Source organism: Temnothorax americanus, unplaced genomic scaffold (genome assembly GCF_048541705.1).
Source record: "Temnothorax americanus isolate GAGA-0224 unplaced genomic scaffold, ASM4854170v1 Scaffold21, whole genome shotgun sequence".
Taxonomy (NCBI): Eukaryota; Metazoa; Arthropoda; class Insecta; order Hymenoptera; family Formicidae; genus Temnothorax; species Temnothorax americanus.
In genome coordinates, this window is record NW_027509349.1 from 1,364,286 (window position 1) to 1,383,318 (window position 19,033).

The 19,033-nt window shown below is 38.3% G+C and overlaps 3 protein-coding genes across 9 annotated transcripts in view; 2 read left to right on the forward strand and 1 right to left on the reverse strand.

Moving 5' to 3' along the window:
• LOC143897825 (uncharacterized) overlaps positions 1-13,819 on the forward strand; it is a 187,040-nt gene extending 173,221 nt beyond the window's left edge. The window contains exon 5 of the mRNA XM_077406754.1: positions 13,679-13,819. Within this exon, the coding sequence (XP_077262880.1) occupies positions 13,679-13,697 (19 nt within the window). The 3' untranslated portion in view covers positions 13,698-13,819. The remainder of the gene's footprint in view (positions 1-13,678) is intronic.
• Positions 196-12,838, reverse strand: Ziz (dedicator of cytokinesis protein Ziz). Of its 7 annotated transcripts, none has more exons than XM_077406746.1 (29): positions 12,399-12,838; positions 12,013-12,129; positions 11,538-11,716; positions 11,384-11,453; positions 10,836-11,276; positions 10,235-10,720; positions 9,917-10,083; positions 9,623-9,784; positions 9,441-9,520; positions 8,846-9,099; positions 8,526-8,767; positions 8,290-8,389; positions 7,835-8,206; positions 7,517-7,714; positions 7,204-7,350; positions 6,928-7,114; positions 6,797-6,844; positions 6,259-6,437; positions 5,900-6,111; positions 5,399-5,806; positions 4,925-5,225; positions 4,443-4,602; positions 4,136-4,296; positions 3,676-4,005; positions 3,419-3,569; positions 3,040-3,302; positions 2,606-2,963; positions 2,176-2,467; positions 196-2,102 (listed from the first exon to the last, which is right to left on the reverse strand). In XM_077406746.1, the coding sequence occupies exons 1-29, from the start codon at positions 12,591-12,593 to the stop codon at positions 1,868-1,870; spliced, it is 6,495 nt and encodes a 2,164-aa protein (XP_077262872.1). In that variant the 5' UTR covers positions 12,594-12,838; the 3' UTR covers positions 196-1,867. The 7 variants fall into 7 exon arrangements, with proteins under 7 accessions (XP_077262872.1, XP_077262873.1, XP_077262871.1 ...); XM_077406747.1 differs by having other exon boundaries at positions 3,428-3,569; positions 8,284-8,389; positions 12,399-12,837; XM_077406745.1 differs by having other exon boundaries at positions 8,284-8,389; positions 12,399-12,635.
• Positions 13,737-15,084, forward strand: C12.1 (spliceosome-associated protein CWC15). Its single transcript, XM_077406763.1, has 3 exons — positions 13,737-13,872; positions 14,345-14,648; positions 14,764-15,084. The coding sequence occupies exons 1-3, from the start codon at positions 13,742-13,744 to the stop codon at positions 15,004-15,006; spliced, it is 678 nt and encodes a 225-aa protein (XP_077262889.1). The 5' UTR covers positions 13,737-13,741; the 3' UTR covers positions 15,007-15,084.
• The last annotated feature ends 3,949 nt before the right edge of the window (positions 15,085-19,033 follow it).

Sequence of the window (19,033 nt, forward strand, 5' to 3'; positions counted from 1 at the left end):
TTTTAAAAATTTTGCACAAATTTAGACGTTTATCTAATGCTTCTAATTTTCATGCGCGGTCGCAAGTGTTAAACCATTTTAACATCTGTTAGCCACATTGTGTTCATTTTCTACATACGGCTGAAAAAAGAAGATAAAAAATATACTTAAATTAAAGTATTGTACAGAGTAATATATATTATAGGACATTCTGTATATATTTATATTTTCAAACTTTATTTTATATATCCAATTAAAACAGATTATTATAAATGCTACATAAATTTTCGGTTCAATTTTGCGGAATAAGCTGAAAAAATTCTCGCAAAATATTAACTGAAGACACAGCGTTAGATGTTATAATTAAACAAGCTTCTTTTTAGAATTTTTACACTCGTGCATATCCAATTATGACAAAAGAACATTTAAACCAGTACTTGCAAAATATATTCAAAAATTTCTCACTATGTCTCACTATGTATATTGTAATATTTATTCTTAAAGCTGTTACTAAACTACCAATATTCGCATCGATTTTGCTGCTTACACAAATAAATTTACACATACATACTTTTCCGTTCATTCTCACGATTTATAAAATTTTATTTCGCACTTTCACAAATAATTATCAATATGTAACATCACTTTTGTGCGTATTCGCAAGGTATCAAAGTGGTCGGACTTGTTTCCCATCGATAAACTGTGGCCAATGCTACAGCCCTTTCTTCCTCTCTAAAATATAAACAAACTTTCATTTAATTCTCTATAAGTTCCAATAATTGGCATAGAAGTTACTCAATCTGTATCGTCTTTGTACTACTAATTGTGTGCAAGCGCATACGTAAGTTCACATAACTGCTGGATAAAATATTCGACGATCTATAGCGTTAAAGGACCTAATACTTTCCCTTCAATATTTCTAAAACAGCCGACTACACAGCACTTATACGCACGCAAGAAATTAATCAAGTGATATATGTACAAATATCAATTTTTACATAAAGTGTCTAAATACGTATTTGATAAATCATTTATACATATTGCAAGAAGCACTGGGTAAAAAAGCTTATCCCGTACATTCAGTGCTTATGGTTAAAGCGAAAATTTAATGTCATTAGTAAAATAAGCACAAACAGCAATTGAAATCTGTTTGTTAGATTACAAAATAATGTGACAAAAAAAATTTAATCGAGACACGTAAAATATTAATCTTATTGTGTCGATTCTCCACAAGTATCGCAAGTGGATAACTTCTTCTTATTTCGTTAAATTATTTTTGTCGATTAATTAATTAGATTATAGTTTCCTTCTACTAATTGATAAAAGGATAAGGACAAAAATCCTAATAAAGTTGATTATATACGGACATCAAATATAAATGCCTTATGAACTAACACTATCCATAGTGAAAGAACTGAGGTGTACCAGTACATTTTTACTCGCCATAGATATACTGTACAAATGCCCTAAAAGTTGGTATATAAACCAACTTATTCTACTAGTTGAATCGCAACTTATCGAACTACATCATCCATATTGCGAGCTTAATAGATAAAAGCAGTTCTCATTGGCTTTGTCGAAATTTTTGAACAATTACAGATTAACTATAATTTATCCTTACGTATAATCGGGACTTTTCTGGGACATTCGTAAACGCCTCGTCTAAAAGATTTGGCAGTGATTAGAAAGTCTTCTCCATTAGGCCAGTGCAAAAGTTACAAAATTGATACAGACACTTGTTCATAGATTTGTAATTAAGGAGAATAAAAATACAAGGCGATATAAATATTTCGCAAGCTTGTACTTGCGAAGGAAGAACCTTAGACATATTATACTAAAAAATAAAGGAGTCTGAGGTCTGTTGGATGAACTTTCTAAGATTATTGACTTAGGCTGTACTGGTATGATTGTTAGCACCGCTGATAGCGCTGAACAGAGCAGCGCTATTGCGTTTGAAACTTCCTACTTGCTCGTCCGGCCATATTGGTTCCCCGAACAAGGACGACAAACTCTGACACAGTTTTTGGTAATTCTCACGTAACACTTCTTGATATTCGTGTTGGTCCGGCGTGATCAGTTTGCTATTAATTTGTAATGCTGTATAACATATCTTGACAAATTCCCTGAAATCCCAAAAGGACTTATAAGTGATTGCGATATCGTGTACATAAAAAAGTGTAAAATGACAAAACGTACCTAAAGACATCCTTTAATTCTTCTACTTTGTCATCGGGGTATTGTGGAGACAGCGCAGGATCCAGAAATGCGGAGGCATAGGCTAAAGGACCGGCATTTACCGTTACGCAAATGCTACCTTGGAGACGTAACTGCAGTTTCTTCACATCCGTCGGTCCGATCAAAGCCACATCCTCCAATTCCTGAACGCGTTGCCTCATCTCATCCAAAGCGACCTCGATAGGGCTGAGCTCCACTATTCGTTTCTCGGCAATCCCGATGCGCTTCTTCACATACGGAAAAGCATATTGCGCTGCAAGAACAAGCATATACATCTTCATACTTCTTTTTCAATAAAGCGAGATCTAAGATAATCAAATAAATAGGTAATTATCGGATTATTAGAATTTTTAGAATTATTAGAATTATTAGATTTGATGTTTGACAGTACTTGTGAGAATAGTTCTACGTTTCCATTGATCCTCCGGATTGCCTCTTGCCTTGCCTTCCTTAGTAAATGGCGTCTCAAACATGAAGCAGGATACGTTTTGATTCTGCTCGAACTCGGTTTGTCGCACTTCCAACTCCGTCTTCTCAAAGTAGGGTGTGACATGCGTTACTTGAATGTACGCTATCTTGGGATCTAATTCGCTTACGTCGACTGGTACAGAATCCATTATTATCTTAACGTTCTCAGATCCGAACTTTTCGCTATACAAATGCAATAAACGTTCCGATATTTCAGATAACGATGTCACTTTTGGCTCCTTATAAATGTATTCTTGACCATTCTCTTCCTCAAAGTACGCCTAGATAATAATACATGTGTGGATCAAATTTTTTTAATTATAAAAATATACGCTCTCTGCTGATGATATATCTTACCATGCCAAAGAATGCCACTCTGTAAAACCTCCCGAGCAATCTCTTTCCAGTTCGTGTTACCTCTACAATTTTATTACAGGCTTGCGCCAAATGCGAGTAACAATTAGCCAAAGCTTCGTAATTTCTCTTCTTTTCATATATAGGAACAATTAAACGATATAAATGCCCAAGCAATTCAAAGCGCTCGGCCTTCTCCAATGTGTCGGCACAAATTTCCAATTGCTCAAGAAGTAAACTTTCGTTATAGTGAATATCCTGAATGCCTGAAACAAGATCGAAATTTCTTGCATCTGTTCTCAATTCAGATGTATACACGACACGATAAAAATGCAACCAAAATAGTAGAAATGATAAACGTAATGCAATAAAACAAACATACAAATCTCACCAGCATCAAGTTTGAGATTACGCTCGTCCTTCGATATGTTCACAGATATTTGATCGAAAGCCTCTGCACCCCACGGATGAATTTTCCGCAATTTTAGATATTCAGCCATTAATGCCGCGATATGTAGTTGACAACAAGCAGCCTTAGAATGAAAAACGCGTGTTGACATATCCATTATGTAAGAGCCTCAGACAAAATATGTTTATATAAAGTGATTCTTTGTCAAGATAATTCGTAAAAATGAGTACCTCGGAAAAATTGCCATCTCTAGCGTGGTTCCTAGCCATCGTTTCCAGCCAGGTATGCCTCAATTCGGGCGTGCTAGCATAAGAGTTAGCCAAACTATGTTGCAAATCGACCAGCATCTCAGGATCGTTATTATGCTCCCGCATTTGCGCAGTTGCCATTAAAACCGTTCGTATTCTTTTATTGAGGTCCTTCACTTCAACTGGGAAACCTGTGCCCTTCATAACTTTATCAGAAGAGGCGTAACTGTTGATTAACGACAACGATTCTTGAAATCGTGAATTGTTCAGACCGATTACATTGCCCAACATTTGGGACACTGAAATTATCACCTATAGAGAAATAATAAGACGTGTTTAAAGCTTGTACGATTCAATTAAAAATCAACGATAATGATTATATAAAGATAAGTGGCGTTAAATAAACTAAACTTAAAAATTGTGTTCTAGAAAAATATTGTACCTGCAAATGTACTCTAATCAATCCTTTCCTACTAGTAAACTCAAAATTACTTCGCATTAGCAAATACAGCAAAGCGCAGGACTCCTGCCTTATGGAACTCAACTTGCTGTTACAGCAACGCAGCAACTCATAACACAAACGTCCGCAAAGCACAGCATTGCCTGTAAAGAAAAAAAATATATTCAAGCTTTGTGCATGTTTTACATGTGCCTATCATACATGCTCTCTACCATCGAAGAGTAGTTATGTATTCATTCTCATTCTTTACAAATAAAACTTTTTTGAAACTTTGAAAATTAACAATTACCTTGGAAAAGCGCGACGGAATAATTATTCAAAAAAGCTCGGAGTCCAGCGAAAACGTGACGTAATAAAGTTTCGGACTGACCGACTTGAAGAAACGACAAATAAATATTGAAAAACTTTCGCATGACTGCGTTGTCGCCTTCATTTGCCAAGAGAACATCCTGCAAAAAATGAGCTATGTTAACGTTTTATGGTCACAAGCTTCTAGCTATGTTTTGATTGGTTAATTTGGATAAAAAATGCCACGTGCACTATATTTATATTTAAATTTATATATTTTAATCTTCAAAATCTATGTGAACTTATATTGGTTTCTTGACTTTCTTAAGGTCCCTTACTTTAAACTATTCAAATTTTTATTTATTAAAATCTTGTTGCCTAAATTGGTCAATCAATGTTTTAATATCTTATTGTATATTATTATATATTTTACACATAAAATAAATAAAATAAATAAAAGTATGATAAAGTAAACATGATTACTTTAAAATGAATACAGAAGAGACCCAAGCAATCCAACGCAATTAGCCCAACTTCCGTTGCCATATTTGCCTCCAGTAAAGCTTGATATATTTTGCCGCAATCATTTTCAACCAGATTCTCTCTAGTAACTGTATTGTGAGATTGCAACGTGCTGGTAGCGGGACTTTCAGTGGTAAAGTCTGGCGGTGCCATTCTGGCGGGTAAAGTCATTGCTTTGACAGTGCGGGGCTTTCCAATATTACTCGCAGCATTCGCGGCTATTTGTCTCTTACCGATATACTTGAAATGATGTAAACTCATCCTGAAAGTAGAAGAAAACAAGATTGTACATGTAAAATCTAGTATGAGTATATTAAACACACATCAATACATTTTATCATACAATGCATTCGTATAATAAGAGAATATAGCCATATTTTCTCAAAAACAAGCAATATTTATATTATTTACTACACCGTCAGTTTTGCTACTTACTCGATTACTGTGAAGAAGTTCAGTATTTCCGTATCGTTGCACTGTTGCCACCAGGCGATCACCTGATGATCACCCAGATACTTGACAATGAATAGGAAACAAAGTAGTATATCTTTCACTTCCGAGGGCTGCAATTTATCGCACCTGGGCGACGATTGCGTCACACTCAAAGTACGCGAATGTCTGTTTCTCTCGCCCGTTCCGTTTTCCGGCAATTCTCTGACGATGGCGGTCTCTTGGGAAATGTTCGACTGTGACGCACCGGACACCGTTGATGTATCAGATTCAACGCTAGTGCAAGAATATCCATTTACCAACCCTTGACCCGCGATAGCGGCAAAGTAAGTAGAATCTCGCAGATGCATAGACGATCTTATAGGCGATTGAGTGTCCAGGTGAAGAGTCAGTCTGCGTAACATCAAAATTTCTCTTTAACTTTCAATTAATTAATAATTATCTATTGTATTATTAATATTGTTTTATTAATATACTGGCATATACCTGTGAATGGATTTTGGTGTACCCGCGGTAGTGGAACTGGCAACGGTATCCTTCACTGTCAAAAACGAACTGCTGGTCGACACTCTGTTAGTGCCATTCTGTTTGATCTCTATCTTGATCTCGTTCTCCTCTACCGACTGCAGTCGATGCAAATTCTCCAATACAATGCCAAGCCATGGTATGTAAATCGATGCTATTCTGCTCAGTTGACCCTGAAATAATTAGGATTCAAAAAACGTGAAATACCTATCAATAAATTATATGAGAAGAAAAATGATCATTCCCAATTTTTTCCAACAATGCAATTCCTTAAAGACTGCTAGGAGCAGCTTGTAATCATAAACGTTTAAAAGTCGCACCTTATTTTGATATCTATCATCTAACTCGTGTTTCGCCATTAAATCCCGTAAAGTACCAATGGCGACCTTACGGATCTGCACGATTTCGTTGAGGGAAGTTCTAACTTCTTGCATCAGAAGACCAGCCAGGAAGTGGTGCTTACAAAATTCCTCCGTGAGACAATACTCGTTCATTAAATCTGTCATCAAATAAGCACTTCACAGTTTTATCTGCTTTTAATATATACTATCTCTAATTGTGTAATGTAACTGAAAAAATGGTGCTATAAGTGCGTATAAAATACAGATGAGCAAAATATATATATAAGATTTCAGTGCATGATCCTATAAAAATACAAAAAACGTGTAGAAACGTATATTTCGATCTGAGAAACCTCAATCCTTGAATCAATGATGCTTTTAAACTGATTAATTATAAATTATAACTAGCATTAACTATATATTGCTACAAAAGAGAAAATATGTAACGGATATTTGCTATAAACGAGAACATACACATAACACACATACTTGTGTACGAATATAATTATAAACGTACCAACGTCGCATTCTGGTTCACTTTCACAATCAGTGTCATTCTCAGTATCTTTTGAACACGCGAAACAATTAAGTTACAATAAATTAGTATATTTTCACCGTAATCCTTGTATCGCTGATGTAAGAATTTACCTCTGGAAGCAAGACGCGACTGCATCATCGGCAAGTTGAAGGATACATAGTGCTCGTGAGAGCAGATGATTTGCAGAAAAGTAAACTTGAAATCGTGTAGCGTGCGTTGGTCGCCAGGCGAAAAGTTGTCCAGGTAAGAATTGATGAGACGAAATACGAAGCCACGGTCCATGAATGTGAGACATCGCTGTGCCGCGATAATCAAAATCAAAATAGTGATAAAGATATATAGTGTACGATACATACTGTGTGTGAGAGTTATGTGATATTATGTACCTTTAAAAATTGTGCGAGACTCTTGTTCAATTCGTGTGTCTCTACTGGCATTTCTCTGTACTTGGTCATTAAGTATGGCATAATCACGTCTAATAACATCTTGATCTTCTCGTGATAATCTTTTGAGAAACGCTCATTTCTATGCATCTAGGAAAAAATTAACTGCTCAAGTAATTAATTTTTATAAGAGACAAATTGATAATTTATTTTGGTAAATATACAAAACACTTTGAAAAAAGAAGCAATATGTATATCTATGGATATTAATAGTCGCCAAGTTTCAAGTTAAAGTATATAATCTCGAAGAATTTACCTTTATCCTACCAGTACTCAGTAGATATTGCGCCATACTCTTGATCATTATTTCGAAAAAGAAGCTCGAGTGATGCATGAATTTGTTCACAACCAGAAAATCGGTATTGGTCGGTTGTAGCAAAGTTGGCAAATGCTTCGCCAGTTGCTCGTGAACCGCGACGTTACCATTTCGTAGAGGAGGCAGTACAAACACGAACTAGAATCAGAGAACTAGGGTAGAGTCAGACCAAACGCAAAATATATAAACCAAAGTTATTCAAGAGCTAATAAAACTGGAAATTGAATATTTATCTTTCAAACATACTCTAGATCCTACCTTGATGTACGCTTGTAGAATTTCCTTACGCCCGGCTTCGTGCACCATGTTTATAAAATGTATTAAGACCCTGATCACGTATAATCCGACTTCTTGGCTGGTATTGCACGTCAACAACACGAACAGTTGATTCAATATAGTTGGGAGAAACGTGATAACGGTGACTAGTTGAACCGCGTGTGCAGCCTTCAGGATTTTGCACGTTTCCGAATCCGAGGGCGACGCCGAGGGCTTTGTGTCCAAGATGCGTTCAGCGTGGACGAAAAGATTGTGCAGATGAAGGTCCCGCGTGAATACCGTCGAAATTAATTGGAAAGATACCGTGAAGATTGGTCGTTGGGAATCAATCCAAGTGATATCCGGCCCTGCGTTCTACGACAACATACAAGTCACCCTCATGTCGTCCAAATGATGTCATTAATTGACACAATACCAATGATCGATCTTACTCTTACCCCTTTCCCTAGTCCAAGGGGTTGTATGGATAGGTATCCCGACGGTAAATGCGTCGCTACAGGCAATACCTGGATATTCGATTCTATATCCACGTTCAGTCTGCACAAAGTATATAAAATATCAAAAATATATTTTTCTTCTTTCTATTTTCTTACCATCGTTCAAATATTATAAGATACAACAATATATGCTAGTAGTTTAAATGCTCATCGATCATTGATTTATCGAGTCTCACCTTCCTTTATGCAGCAAAGGCGCCCATGCATAGCCGACACAGTTTTCAACGCCGTTCTCTTTCTTTTTGTTCATATCGCAACTTATGTGATAAAAGGAGAATAGTATATGGTGTTTTGCGTGCAATTTCGTGGGTAGCTTAATCTTGATTTCTTCATACCAAGAAGGCACTGCGCTGTGATGTAACACGGCGCACGACGCTCGTAAGCATAGTAACGGCGAACCCGGTCTCCCATAAATCGCCTATTAGAAATAGTAGAAAAAAGATGAAGCCATTTAGATCCATTAATCTTCAAATAAGTTGATTTTTTTATCACATACTCGTAAAGGCTTGACGTTTTCGCCGTCGTCGTCGCGGAGTTCCATGATAGACGCTATGTTCCTAGCTCGGGTAAACATTTTTTGACTGTCGAAATTGAGTGTCTGCGGATACACGTACAGATGATTGACATACGTCGTGTACGGATGCACATCCCTCTCGGAAGTGCTCTCGAATTCGGCGACCTCGATCGTCGGCTCCGCCGTTGGTGGGATCGGAAATGGCTTTAATGGTGCCAGGCAAGTCGACAATGTATCTAGAAATCATATTTTATGTATCATATATCTGGAATCGTTCGAAACTATTGACTACAATTTCTCTTTTCGAAGTGAGAATTATTAAAAGCCTTTTTACTCATTACGAAAAATTCATTAAATTACTTAGAATCAAGTTACAAAAATTGTGTAATTCTTGCATCTTTAAGTCATTATTGTTTCTTCGAAACTTATTCTTAAATCTTCGGCGCGCAGTTTGCCGAGTTATAAGAGTATACAAAATTCACACATAGAAATATTATTATTGGGCTACCACGATCCAGCCCGACCGAAGATGATATCTTCTCTATTTAATTATAAAATATATTATTCGACTACGCACTTTCAGGAATGTCCGTAATAGGCTCTATTTTAATTTTCAGCCAACCAGGTATCACAGTCAATTTGCTAAGCTTCTCAGGCCTGCGAAAAAAATTTTGCTGATATAATGTTTAATAATGCACGCATGTTGAGCTCCATGTTGTATAAATTTTTGAATCATATTAATTTACAATTAATACATACTTTCTATACTCAGAAAGAAGTTTTAGCAGCTCCTCATCTTTTATCTTGTGACCTTCCTGCCTGTATATTGCTGGGAAATCCGAGGATGTATCCAGTTCGTTGCTATACAATCTAAATAGTGGCCTTGCAGCCCATGCAAATGGCATTCTATAATTTCCCAGTCTGGAAAAAAAAAAGAATAATCGTATTGTACAATCAGGCTTATTTGTAATCTTTTAATTGTTAAATATCCACTTAAAACATGAAATTTGCACTTAATATTATATTTAAAAATACTTGAATTTATAATATTACCTTTGACAACATGCTCGGACTTGTTTGTGCACCTTCAAGCCCAATCTTGGATCCTTGGTAGCTCTCAAATATGGCTCTGAGGTCTGATATATGTTTCCCTGGAGTAACTTGTCTATCCTTACGACGAGGAATATATCTGGGTGAGGATTACTAATGTTGAATATAGCCTACAACAGCAATTATCTTTATAAATCCTCATTCTATTAATAAATCCATAATAAATTAAGCGATTAACAAATTCTTATCTTAGACATTTATATGTACTAGAATTATTAACATCTCATTTTTCCTTAGATTTTCGTATTTAAATAATCTTACTTGTTTCGGATATTTGATCCAATCCGAAGGAATGGTCTTCAATTCCCCAGGAAGAGTAATATCCTCTGTTTCTGTTGTAATTCCTGCAGGACTAAGTTCTCTCGTCATATTTCGCACTATTTCATGATTAATATCGAAATGAAAATTCTCTGTAAGTTTTCTGCCATTCCTCGCGTCGAAAAGGCTCAACACTGTATGATAAGGTTCCACTTGACAAAGAGATTCTTTTTCGTCGATAGGTGCTTGTAGTCTAAATTTAAGACTTTCGCACTTGACGATGATCCTGTGGCCGAATTGCTCCTTGTAAGGGTCCACGTTATCGGCAGATTGTACAGGTGTTTTGGCATGGGGTATGTAAGGATACACGCTGAATAGTCTTTTTCGGTTCTCTCTCCTCGCTAAAGCGATGCTGGTGTCAGTCTCTCTAGAATATTTTATTAGTTGGGGATTCATACTCTGCTCGAGACCTTTCAGTGTGCCATAAACCTAAAATCAAGAACATTAACTCCACTTTAACATCAAACAATTATCTTTTATCTTACCATAAATAATTTTTTATTTAAAATAATTTAATAACAATATTAAGATAATTTTGTACTACCTGCATAGGTTGCGGCGATGGCGGAGGTGTATTACAAGTTCGTTCTAGCGATGCAGCGCGCTTTTCTTCCTGCTGTTTGTAATGTTGCAAGACGGAACTGAGCTTCAATAACCAATCTTGCATATCGGCCTCGCTATCAGCAGCCAAAGTATAAGACTTGTGAGTGTCACTCATCCGTAGTTCAAAGCAGAATCTCCCACGCTTCGAATTTCTAACAACTTCCGTGCAAAAGTCCATCACTATTGTCAGTTTCGCCTCGCCCTTCCTCTCGTCTTTGAAAAACTCGAGTATATAAGTGCCATCAACCTCCTGTCTGAGATGGCAGAAACGTCTTTTGAACGATTTCGAGCCGATATGAGCAAACATTCTATCCGTACTCCCAATCTCAGGACCTTTCATCAAGTAACCTTCCTTCGTTATACCGTCATTCTTCGTTAAATCCTATGAAAATACAGATTACACTTAGCTCTAAATATGCAACAAAGTACAGTAACCAAGATGATATTAAACGATCCGAAAAATCTTGTAGAATAAAAGAAGAACATTACCTCGTCTACCTGGTCTACCTCGGTATCGATTTCATACACCTCGTCCTTTAGGTCGTCCGCTTTCGATATTCTGAAAATTTAATGAAATAATAGCATCTATAAAACAGGCAGCTGTCAGAGATTCCAATTAATCTCAAGCATTAAACTCGCATACCTTGGCAACTCGAGATAAGCTCCGCTATATGCCGCGTACTTGTAATGTACAAGATTCCAATTGGATGTATAACTGGATAGACACTCCTTCGTTAGGAGATTCTCCTCTCCTTCCTCACATTCCGTAATATGTTGCGCCGTCGGTACCACACTGCGATATCTCCTTGGCAGAACCACTTGCTGTTGAAAAATGTAAATTTAACAACAATAATAATAATCACGTATCAAATATCATAAATATTTAATAACAATTCTAATTATTCTCTATCTTGGAAAATATAATTTTTTTCAACAAGATATACTTTTAATTTTACTTATTTTTAGAATTAATAAAAATATATTAATTATATTCTTCATGTACTTCACATTTTTATCTCGTATCCTATTGCTATTCTTGCTTTGTTTGCTTATCTATAAATGAAAGGCATGTCGACAACACGCTGATATAGATAAGCGGTATGAAAGCAGTAACTCACAGAAATATCATCCTGGGGGTACAGCAGCAGCTCTCGCTGAGGGTCATTTTGCAACAGCGTCTTATTCTTTAGCACAAAATTCTCAAAGTCAATGGGCTCGACCAAGTGCGGCTTACTCTGCAAAAAACATGTGAATTTTGAAAGACAAAAACTATCGTGGGCACAGAAAATCCTAAAATACTTTTAAGCCTCAATTTCACGAAATCTCGACTTCATATTCGACTGACACTGACGAACACGACGAAATTCCGCGATGTAGGACGACTAGGAATATAAAAGGAACATAAAATCTTCGAGCTCCCAGTGATTGTTTACATCGCGTGTACGTCAAGTACGACGAGCCGGCGTCCTGATTTCAACGTTCCCGGTGGGATCGGTGGTCTCACCTGTACCGTGCTCTCGCGGACGACCTGGGACACGGTCTCCCGCAGCTGTGCCGCCATGCCGGGCTTCCCCAGGCCGCGCGTGAACTTCCTCTCGCTCATCCTGGCCAACGCCGTCGTGCGACGCCGATCGGGCCTCGGCTCGGTACCGCCGTCTGCTGATGCCGCCGTCGCCGCGCCGGCCGCGTCAGGTCGCATCGGTCACCGTTGCCCGGCTAGGCCGGGGGACGATCGGGCACATGCACCGTCACCACCACGGGGGTAACCGCCCCGGCCGCCTCCTCGTCGCAAACTCACAATCGATCAAGATCGCGCGACCAACTCCCGTCGGCCATCACCAATCGCGTCCCGTGCGACGTGCGACGTCTCCCGTCCTGCTGTCGCGCCGGGCCGCGCCGCTCCCGTCTGATTCTTCTTCTTTCAAGTTGCTGGCACCGCGGACGGTACTTCGCCCATAAATCCATAAAAAGATTTAATTGGTAATTTTGAAATTAGTTGTGTATTTATATTTATATGCCGAGTAGTTTGTCCCTCTTGTTCTTTTTCTGATGATATATATAAACGTTATACTTACTTCCTTGCCGACCATATAAGACTGTGTGTGTGTGTGTGTGTGTGTGTGTGCTAGTGTGCTCGCGTCTGATCTCTGAATCCTGTCAATTCCTCGCGGAGAGACGGTTCTCTTTTTTCCTTTTCTTTTTCCTTCTCTTTCAGAGCCGGGACCCGCGCGAATTTTTGCCACGCGCCGCTTTTATCTAGCGCCGATTGGGAAATCGACGCGACGCGTGAAACTGGAGCACGTCAATGTAAAGTTGATAAGGTCGCGATACCAATACGGAGATAATCGGGCGTGTGAAACGAAATCGCATTTTCCCGCGTATTTCCCACGCGGCGGCGAGGTTAATGGCGGATCGCCCGACGGAGATTCTTCGAACGGCGCTTGAACGTCGCACGAAATTAAAGACTCTGAAAACTCGGGGAAGATTCCGTGGAAAGAGCTTTACAAACGGAGATTTATAGATAAGCTCCCACTGTCAACAGTGTCAACGTCAACGAATATGCCTGTCGACTGTCGACAGTTATCGAGAGCTTTTATCGAGAACTTTATCGATAGTATCGAGACGGGCTTTTTGATACTCGATACTCGATACTCTCCTCCACAACCCTCCAACCTCCAACGTCTCCAACTGGCCCAAGGCGAAAGGCCCAATCAATCCAACATTGGCAACAATTGGCAACATTTGGTTGATTTGGTTCTGTCGGTTCGGTCGTTTGGTATCCAGTATCCAGTTGTGTCTGTGATCGATCAAGTTTGGGGTTCGCTCGAGTGATTTTTATGCGAAAACATGACGACGGCGGCAAGACCGACCTTCGAGCCTGCCCGAGGAGGGCAAGGACGGGGCGAGAAGGACCTGAGCGCGATCTCAAAGCAGTACAGCAGTAGGGATTTGCCGTCGCACACGAAGCTCAAATACAGGTACACGAGTCTGGAAGTCGATTTTCCGCGATTAACAACAATTACGTATATCATTTTGGTGTATCGATGCACGAAAAAGCAGAATCCGCACTCCTGCTGTTCATGTTGGCGAAAATTATTTTGAGGTTATGACGACCAAGACTTGTTTAATGATTTTTGAATCTGTCTTCTTCTCTCTTTTTTTCTTTAAAAGATAAACGTGTCTCTCCTGTTTAACAAACGTAATGAGCTTGGTCAGATATTTATATTATTAATTGAAATAGTTGATAATGCCTATATTTTTCAATTATAGTCAGGCTTACCTACAAGATTCACTTGATAATCACGTAAACTTTGCCATAATTGCCATTATATATCATAACTTATCAAAAGACACGATAAAGTATTGCAATATATATGTAGGAAAGAAATTAAAGAATAAGTATATAAATATAATATTTGTGATGTCAATTTTAATGTTGTTTCTCGGCAGGGAACATGGCCAAGGAACAGTCGAGGAATTGCGAAATCGGGACTTCAGGAAGGAATTGGAGGAAAGAGAGCGAACAGATAAGGATAAAGGATCGAGCCGTCGTGCCATTGAACCTTCCAGAGAATCGACTACATCCAGTGCAAAAAGGCAGAAGTTAGACCAGGTTCCTGCGGCCAGCTTAGATGCGGACGATCCACTTGATGATGAAGAATCAGATTCTGATAGTGACGAGGATGATACTGCTGCGCTCTTGGCCGAACTTCAGAGGATTAAGAAGGAACGAGCAGCAGAACAAACTAAGAAAGTAAGTACTGAACCGTACTATTGATTAAAATATCTTGACTTGCTCTGTCTTTCTTCTTTTCACACATCCTTTATGTCTAGAGAATAAAATAAAATATTGTTTTGTATTTTTGCAGGAAATGGAGAAGCGCCAGGAGGAGGAAAGAATACGTATGGAAAATATTCTTTCAGGAAATCCTCTGTTGAACTATTCCTCACAGAGCGGAAGAGTGGATATGAAAGTACGAAGACGGTGGGACGACGACGTCGTTTTTAAAAATTGCGCGCGCTCCGAGCCGAAGAAGAAACATGACGTGTTCATCAACGATTCCCTACGAAGTGAATTTCATCGTAAATTTATGGAGAAGTATGTTAAGTAATCTAGTGATTATAAGCATTAGCGTTGTAAATAATTGTTTCATGCATGTTATTGAATAAAAGTACATTTCCTCTCATCATTTATGTCGCCATTGATTGATCCTAAGCCGACAATTGAGCAAAATTATGTGATAAAATTATCTGTGTGTAATTCTTTGTTATTGTAAAAGAAACAATTGAATACAGATGTTAGACAATTATTCAACTAAATTGAAATATTAAATTATCAAATGTTTTCATTGATATTTATATTCTTTAAATACAGCAGGAATACTGTATTGATATTTTGCTCTTTTCTTTTTTATACCGACACTACAAATATGTTATAGCTTGTGAGAATAGAGAACGATTACAATTCTCACAAAATTACTGAGATATAACGTTATCTGAATTCCTATTATCCTATTATCAACGGAATTTCCGTTTTCGTTCGTCATCGCGTTAACTCTCTTGATCTAACGTGAATCATCCGTTTTGTGAGGATAAGCTCTTAGAGAGAAAATGTTTTCGGAGAGGAAAAACAATTTTTGCTTCCGTAGATCCTTGATTCCATAACTTTTCGAGAGGTACGTACGCAGTTGAGTAATGAATTAAAAATAAGTTAAGGAGCGTATCTCCTCGGTGGTTTATCTGTGTACAAACGTCCGTCTCTGGAGCCGCGAAGTTTCATATATCCCCGACAGTGAATTCCTGCCAATCTACTCCCTCCGCTCTCCCTGTGCCGAGTCGACGTCCACCCGTCTTACCGTTCCTGTGACTTGTATATCTGCGCGATCCGCGCGCCTTCGAGCCGCGCTCGTTGCGTGCGCGTGTGTGTTTTTCGGTAGCGCGGACGGCGCGATCCGGTCTCGGACGCACCGTCCGCGCAACGAATCGCGCGCTGGGTCAAGTATAACCGGTCCCGGGGGTCCTGCGGGGCCCCGCGGGGCCCGCGTGCGGGCAGCAGGCAGTCTACTGGTGCAGCTGGTTATCGCGCGCGCCGGTAGACTTCTTGGCACCAACTTGACACAGACATGGCCCGAACCAACTTGACGCGCCCAGCCATCCCACAAAGAGACGGCGCAGCCCGAAGAGCGTATCCGAAATTAACGCGGATCGACGCGAGCACCTCTCGCTCGGCAGAATACTTAATCGTCCGTAAAAATCGGAAGCACCGCGCGCTTGGGACGACCTGTAATTCGCATCAAGAATTCAGGAATTCGTGTGCTGGAATTCTATTTATCGTTTTATGTGCCGTGTAATAAAACACTTGAACTTGAAGCGATCAAAATATACGATATAAGTATGTAAAATATATATTAAAATACAGGTCGCATAGAATAATATAAATAATAATTGTAATAAAATTACAATAGAATTGTATCCTGAAATGTAGCAAAATAATTGATTGTTTAAAATGCGCTTTACATCTGTAATTTAGGATAGAGTTCTATTTATAATTTTTTTTTATTACACTGTGTAATACGAGAAACATTTTAGAAATCAAAACACACGCACACAATATATTAAAATACACATAGGTACGTCAAAATACATATAAAATTATAAACGGAATTTTATTCTGAAACTGACGCGGATTATAAAATCGCCCAAAGTGTGATTTAAAACATTTGAACAGCTTTCCATCTCTTTCTTAATTCTCCCAACTAGGCACTAGATAATTTATTCAAAGATTTCTCAATTAGACTCTACAATATATCGTGTTATATATTTCGAAATGGATTTCCATATTGGAGATTCTGGTGGAGCAATTCAGAAGATCTGGAAATGGGAAATGGAATCTGAAAAACTGTAAAATTGATCCCTAATTATGAAAATTTAATTTCGCAGATAATTTTTTTAGTCTCTTTAATTGAGTTATAATGCGATAAAAAATCCATTTTCAGACACTCCCTCTGCAATTACGTATTTTTTCAGAAAAACATTATCAGTAACAATCTATTCTCTGTCCTTTGTTCACGTAATCTTTGAATGCGCAGTCTGCTTTAAGTAACTTCCCGCGTATTGTTTTCGCAATGACAAAAGACGAGTCATCGAAAAATGGAAATTGGGAGGGAAAAAAGGAGTTTCCGATAAACTTGAAAGCTTCTTTCTTATTTGGAGTATTTTTTTACACTTTTTGTGTTAGATAAACGTGAGTCAAAATGCAACGTGATGGCAAAAATATGCGATGAATGGATTTTTCTTACAACAGACTTTTCCTGTGACTTATGTGTGCCTAATAAGGCAACAATTTGCTTTAAGATATTATCTATTAGTATATTTCTGCCCATCGTCATGCGTTTTATCTATTTCCACACGCTTCTACAAAGGAATGTACATGGGTCCAATGAAAATATCACTTTTCGAAGAGACTGGAACCTCAAGATCGATTGCGTAACTTTCCCGTGGGTGCGGAAAGGTGAAGTGTGAACATTTCCATACTTATTTTACCGAAATCATATGCCCGACTTTTTTGTACCGTCCAACAATGCGTATAAGATTTACATTTTTAGCTCGCGCACCCTGTTAAATTCGTAGTGTCAAATTATACTCAATTTGAGTCATTGTTAACCATTGTTATTGGCACTGCTCTTACTCAAAATATGTTGTTAATTTAACCAAACCAACGAAGTTAAAATAATACTGTTTTGTGTTATTTAACTTAAGGTATTGGTTTAAATTTCATCCTTTAATATTTAACAGTGCAAGATCGAAAGATGAAAACTAAAGAATAGAAAGTTTGTACGTTTAATTGCTTAATCGTTCGAATTTTATATTATGTCCTATTTTTCAAGTAATTTTACACATTTTTACCAGAAAGATTTTCCAAAATCGCGAAACCATAAAAGAGTGCGCTTTATATCTCAGCGAAAGAAACTTTTAAAATCATTTAACATTTAATCCATCAGGCAGCTTCGACGATCTATATAATGTAATTCGTGTCAAAATTTAAGATAGAATTTTACTGATAGTTTTATACGTCGTGTAATCGCATTGAAGAATTAGAATACATTGCATGTAAGTATAAAATCTATTCGTCGAAGTGCACGAGATCAAAATACGCGCGGCATATAAAATCACGATTAGAACTCCGTCCCGAAATCCGAACGTGGATTGTAGGCCGCCTAAAGTGGGCTTTAAGGTTTTGAGCGCGGTCTTCGACGGGAAGCGCTGACGTACCGGATTCATTTTCGAGGGGATTAATTCGGCTCCGCGGATTTGAATAGACGCCGAGAAAGCTGGCAAACAGGCAAAGTTAACGGGAGTCGATATTTTTATTCGCGCCGCTCATAACGCCTTTATTTGATATTTGCGGCTTGAATTCACTTTCACCACCGGCCACTAATCTCTCAACTTCGCCGTTCCTTTTACAATTTGTCAATTATACACGGCGTGCACACCGTATATGATCCATTGGATCATACTAATCGCGTTCATATAAATATTTATGTAAATATTATCTTCCCTAACAGCACATGTATATAGATTTTGAGAATGTGCGAAAGATATCGCAAAAATATAAAATATAGGGATGTTCTCAGTATATTAGGTGTATTCTCGACACATTGTATAAAGAAGTACTGAATATTCAAATATCACTTGTTAGCTGCGTGATCGGTAATAGTTTCAGTCTGCTATTACTCCGATTTAACGTGCGAGAAACGCCAATAATAACAGACGTAACATTTTCGAAGAGGCGTTTCATAAAAGTTAGCACGTGAATTTTATTGGCGGTTTTATATGTTTATCTTTTAAATTGCTGAACGCCCTAAGATCGACCGCCCTATCTCGCCAATGAAGAATACGATCCGCGAGCTGAAAAATATTAGCTGCCCACGTAGAAAAATCTTTTTCCTGCCTCGCAGAGGCCGCCATCGCGTCCTCTAGTCCTGGAGCACGATACCACCTCGTTAAAGAGTCGAGTTATCGGCGACCAGTCCTGGTTGCCAATACTAACCGCCTACTCGTTCGTCAGGGGCGGTCCTACCTCTATGATCCAGGAACGTGCGAACAACGAGCCAAAAGCTCTCCATTGTTCTTCAAATC

What these genes read in the sequence shown, in the direction of transcription:
- Ziz (XM_077406745.1), bottom strand. Translation starts at nt 12,593, where the DNA reads ATGCGACCTGACGCGGCCGGCGCGGCGACGGCGGCATCAGCAGACGGC. An exon ending in TTCTACAAGCGTACATCAAG is followed by an intron (nt 7,715 to 7,834) that starts GTAGGATCTAGA and finishes CTCTGATTCTAG; the next exon opens with TTCGTGTTTGTACTGCCTCC. An exon ending in AACTTCTTCACAGTAATCGA is followed by an intron (nt 5,226 to 5,398) that starts GTAAGTAGCAAA and finishes TTCTACTTTCAG; the next exon opens with GATGAGTTTACATCATTTCA.
- C12.1 (XM_077406763.1), top strand. Translation starts at nt 13,742, where the DNA reads ATGACGACGGCGGCAAGACCGACCTTCGAGCCTGCCCGAGGAGGGCAA. An exon ending in CACACGAAGCTCAAATACAG is followed by an intron (nt 13,873 to 14,344) that starts GTACACGAGTCT and finishes GTTTCTCGGCAG; the next exon opens with GGAACATGGCCAAGGAACAG. An exon ending in CAGCAGAACAAACTAAGAAA is followed by an intron (nt 14,649 to 14,763) that starts GTAAGTACTGAA and finishes GTATTTTTGCAG; the next exon opens with GAAATGGAGAAGCGCCAGGA.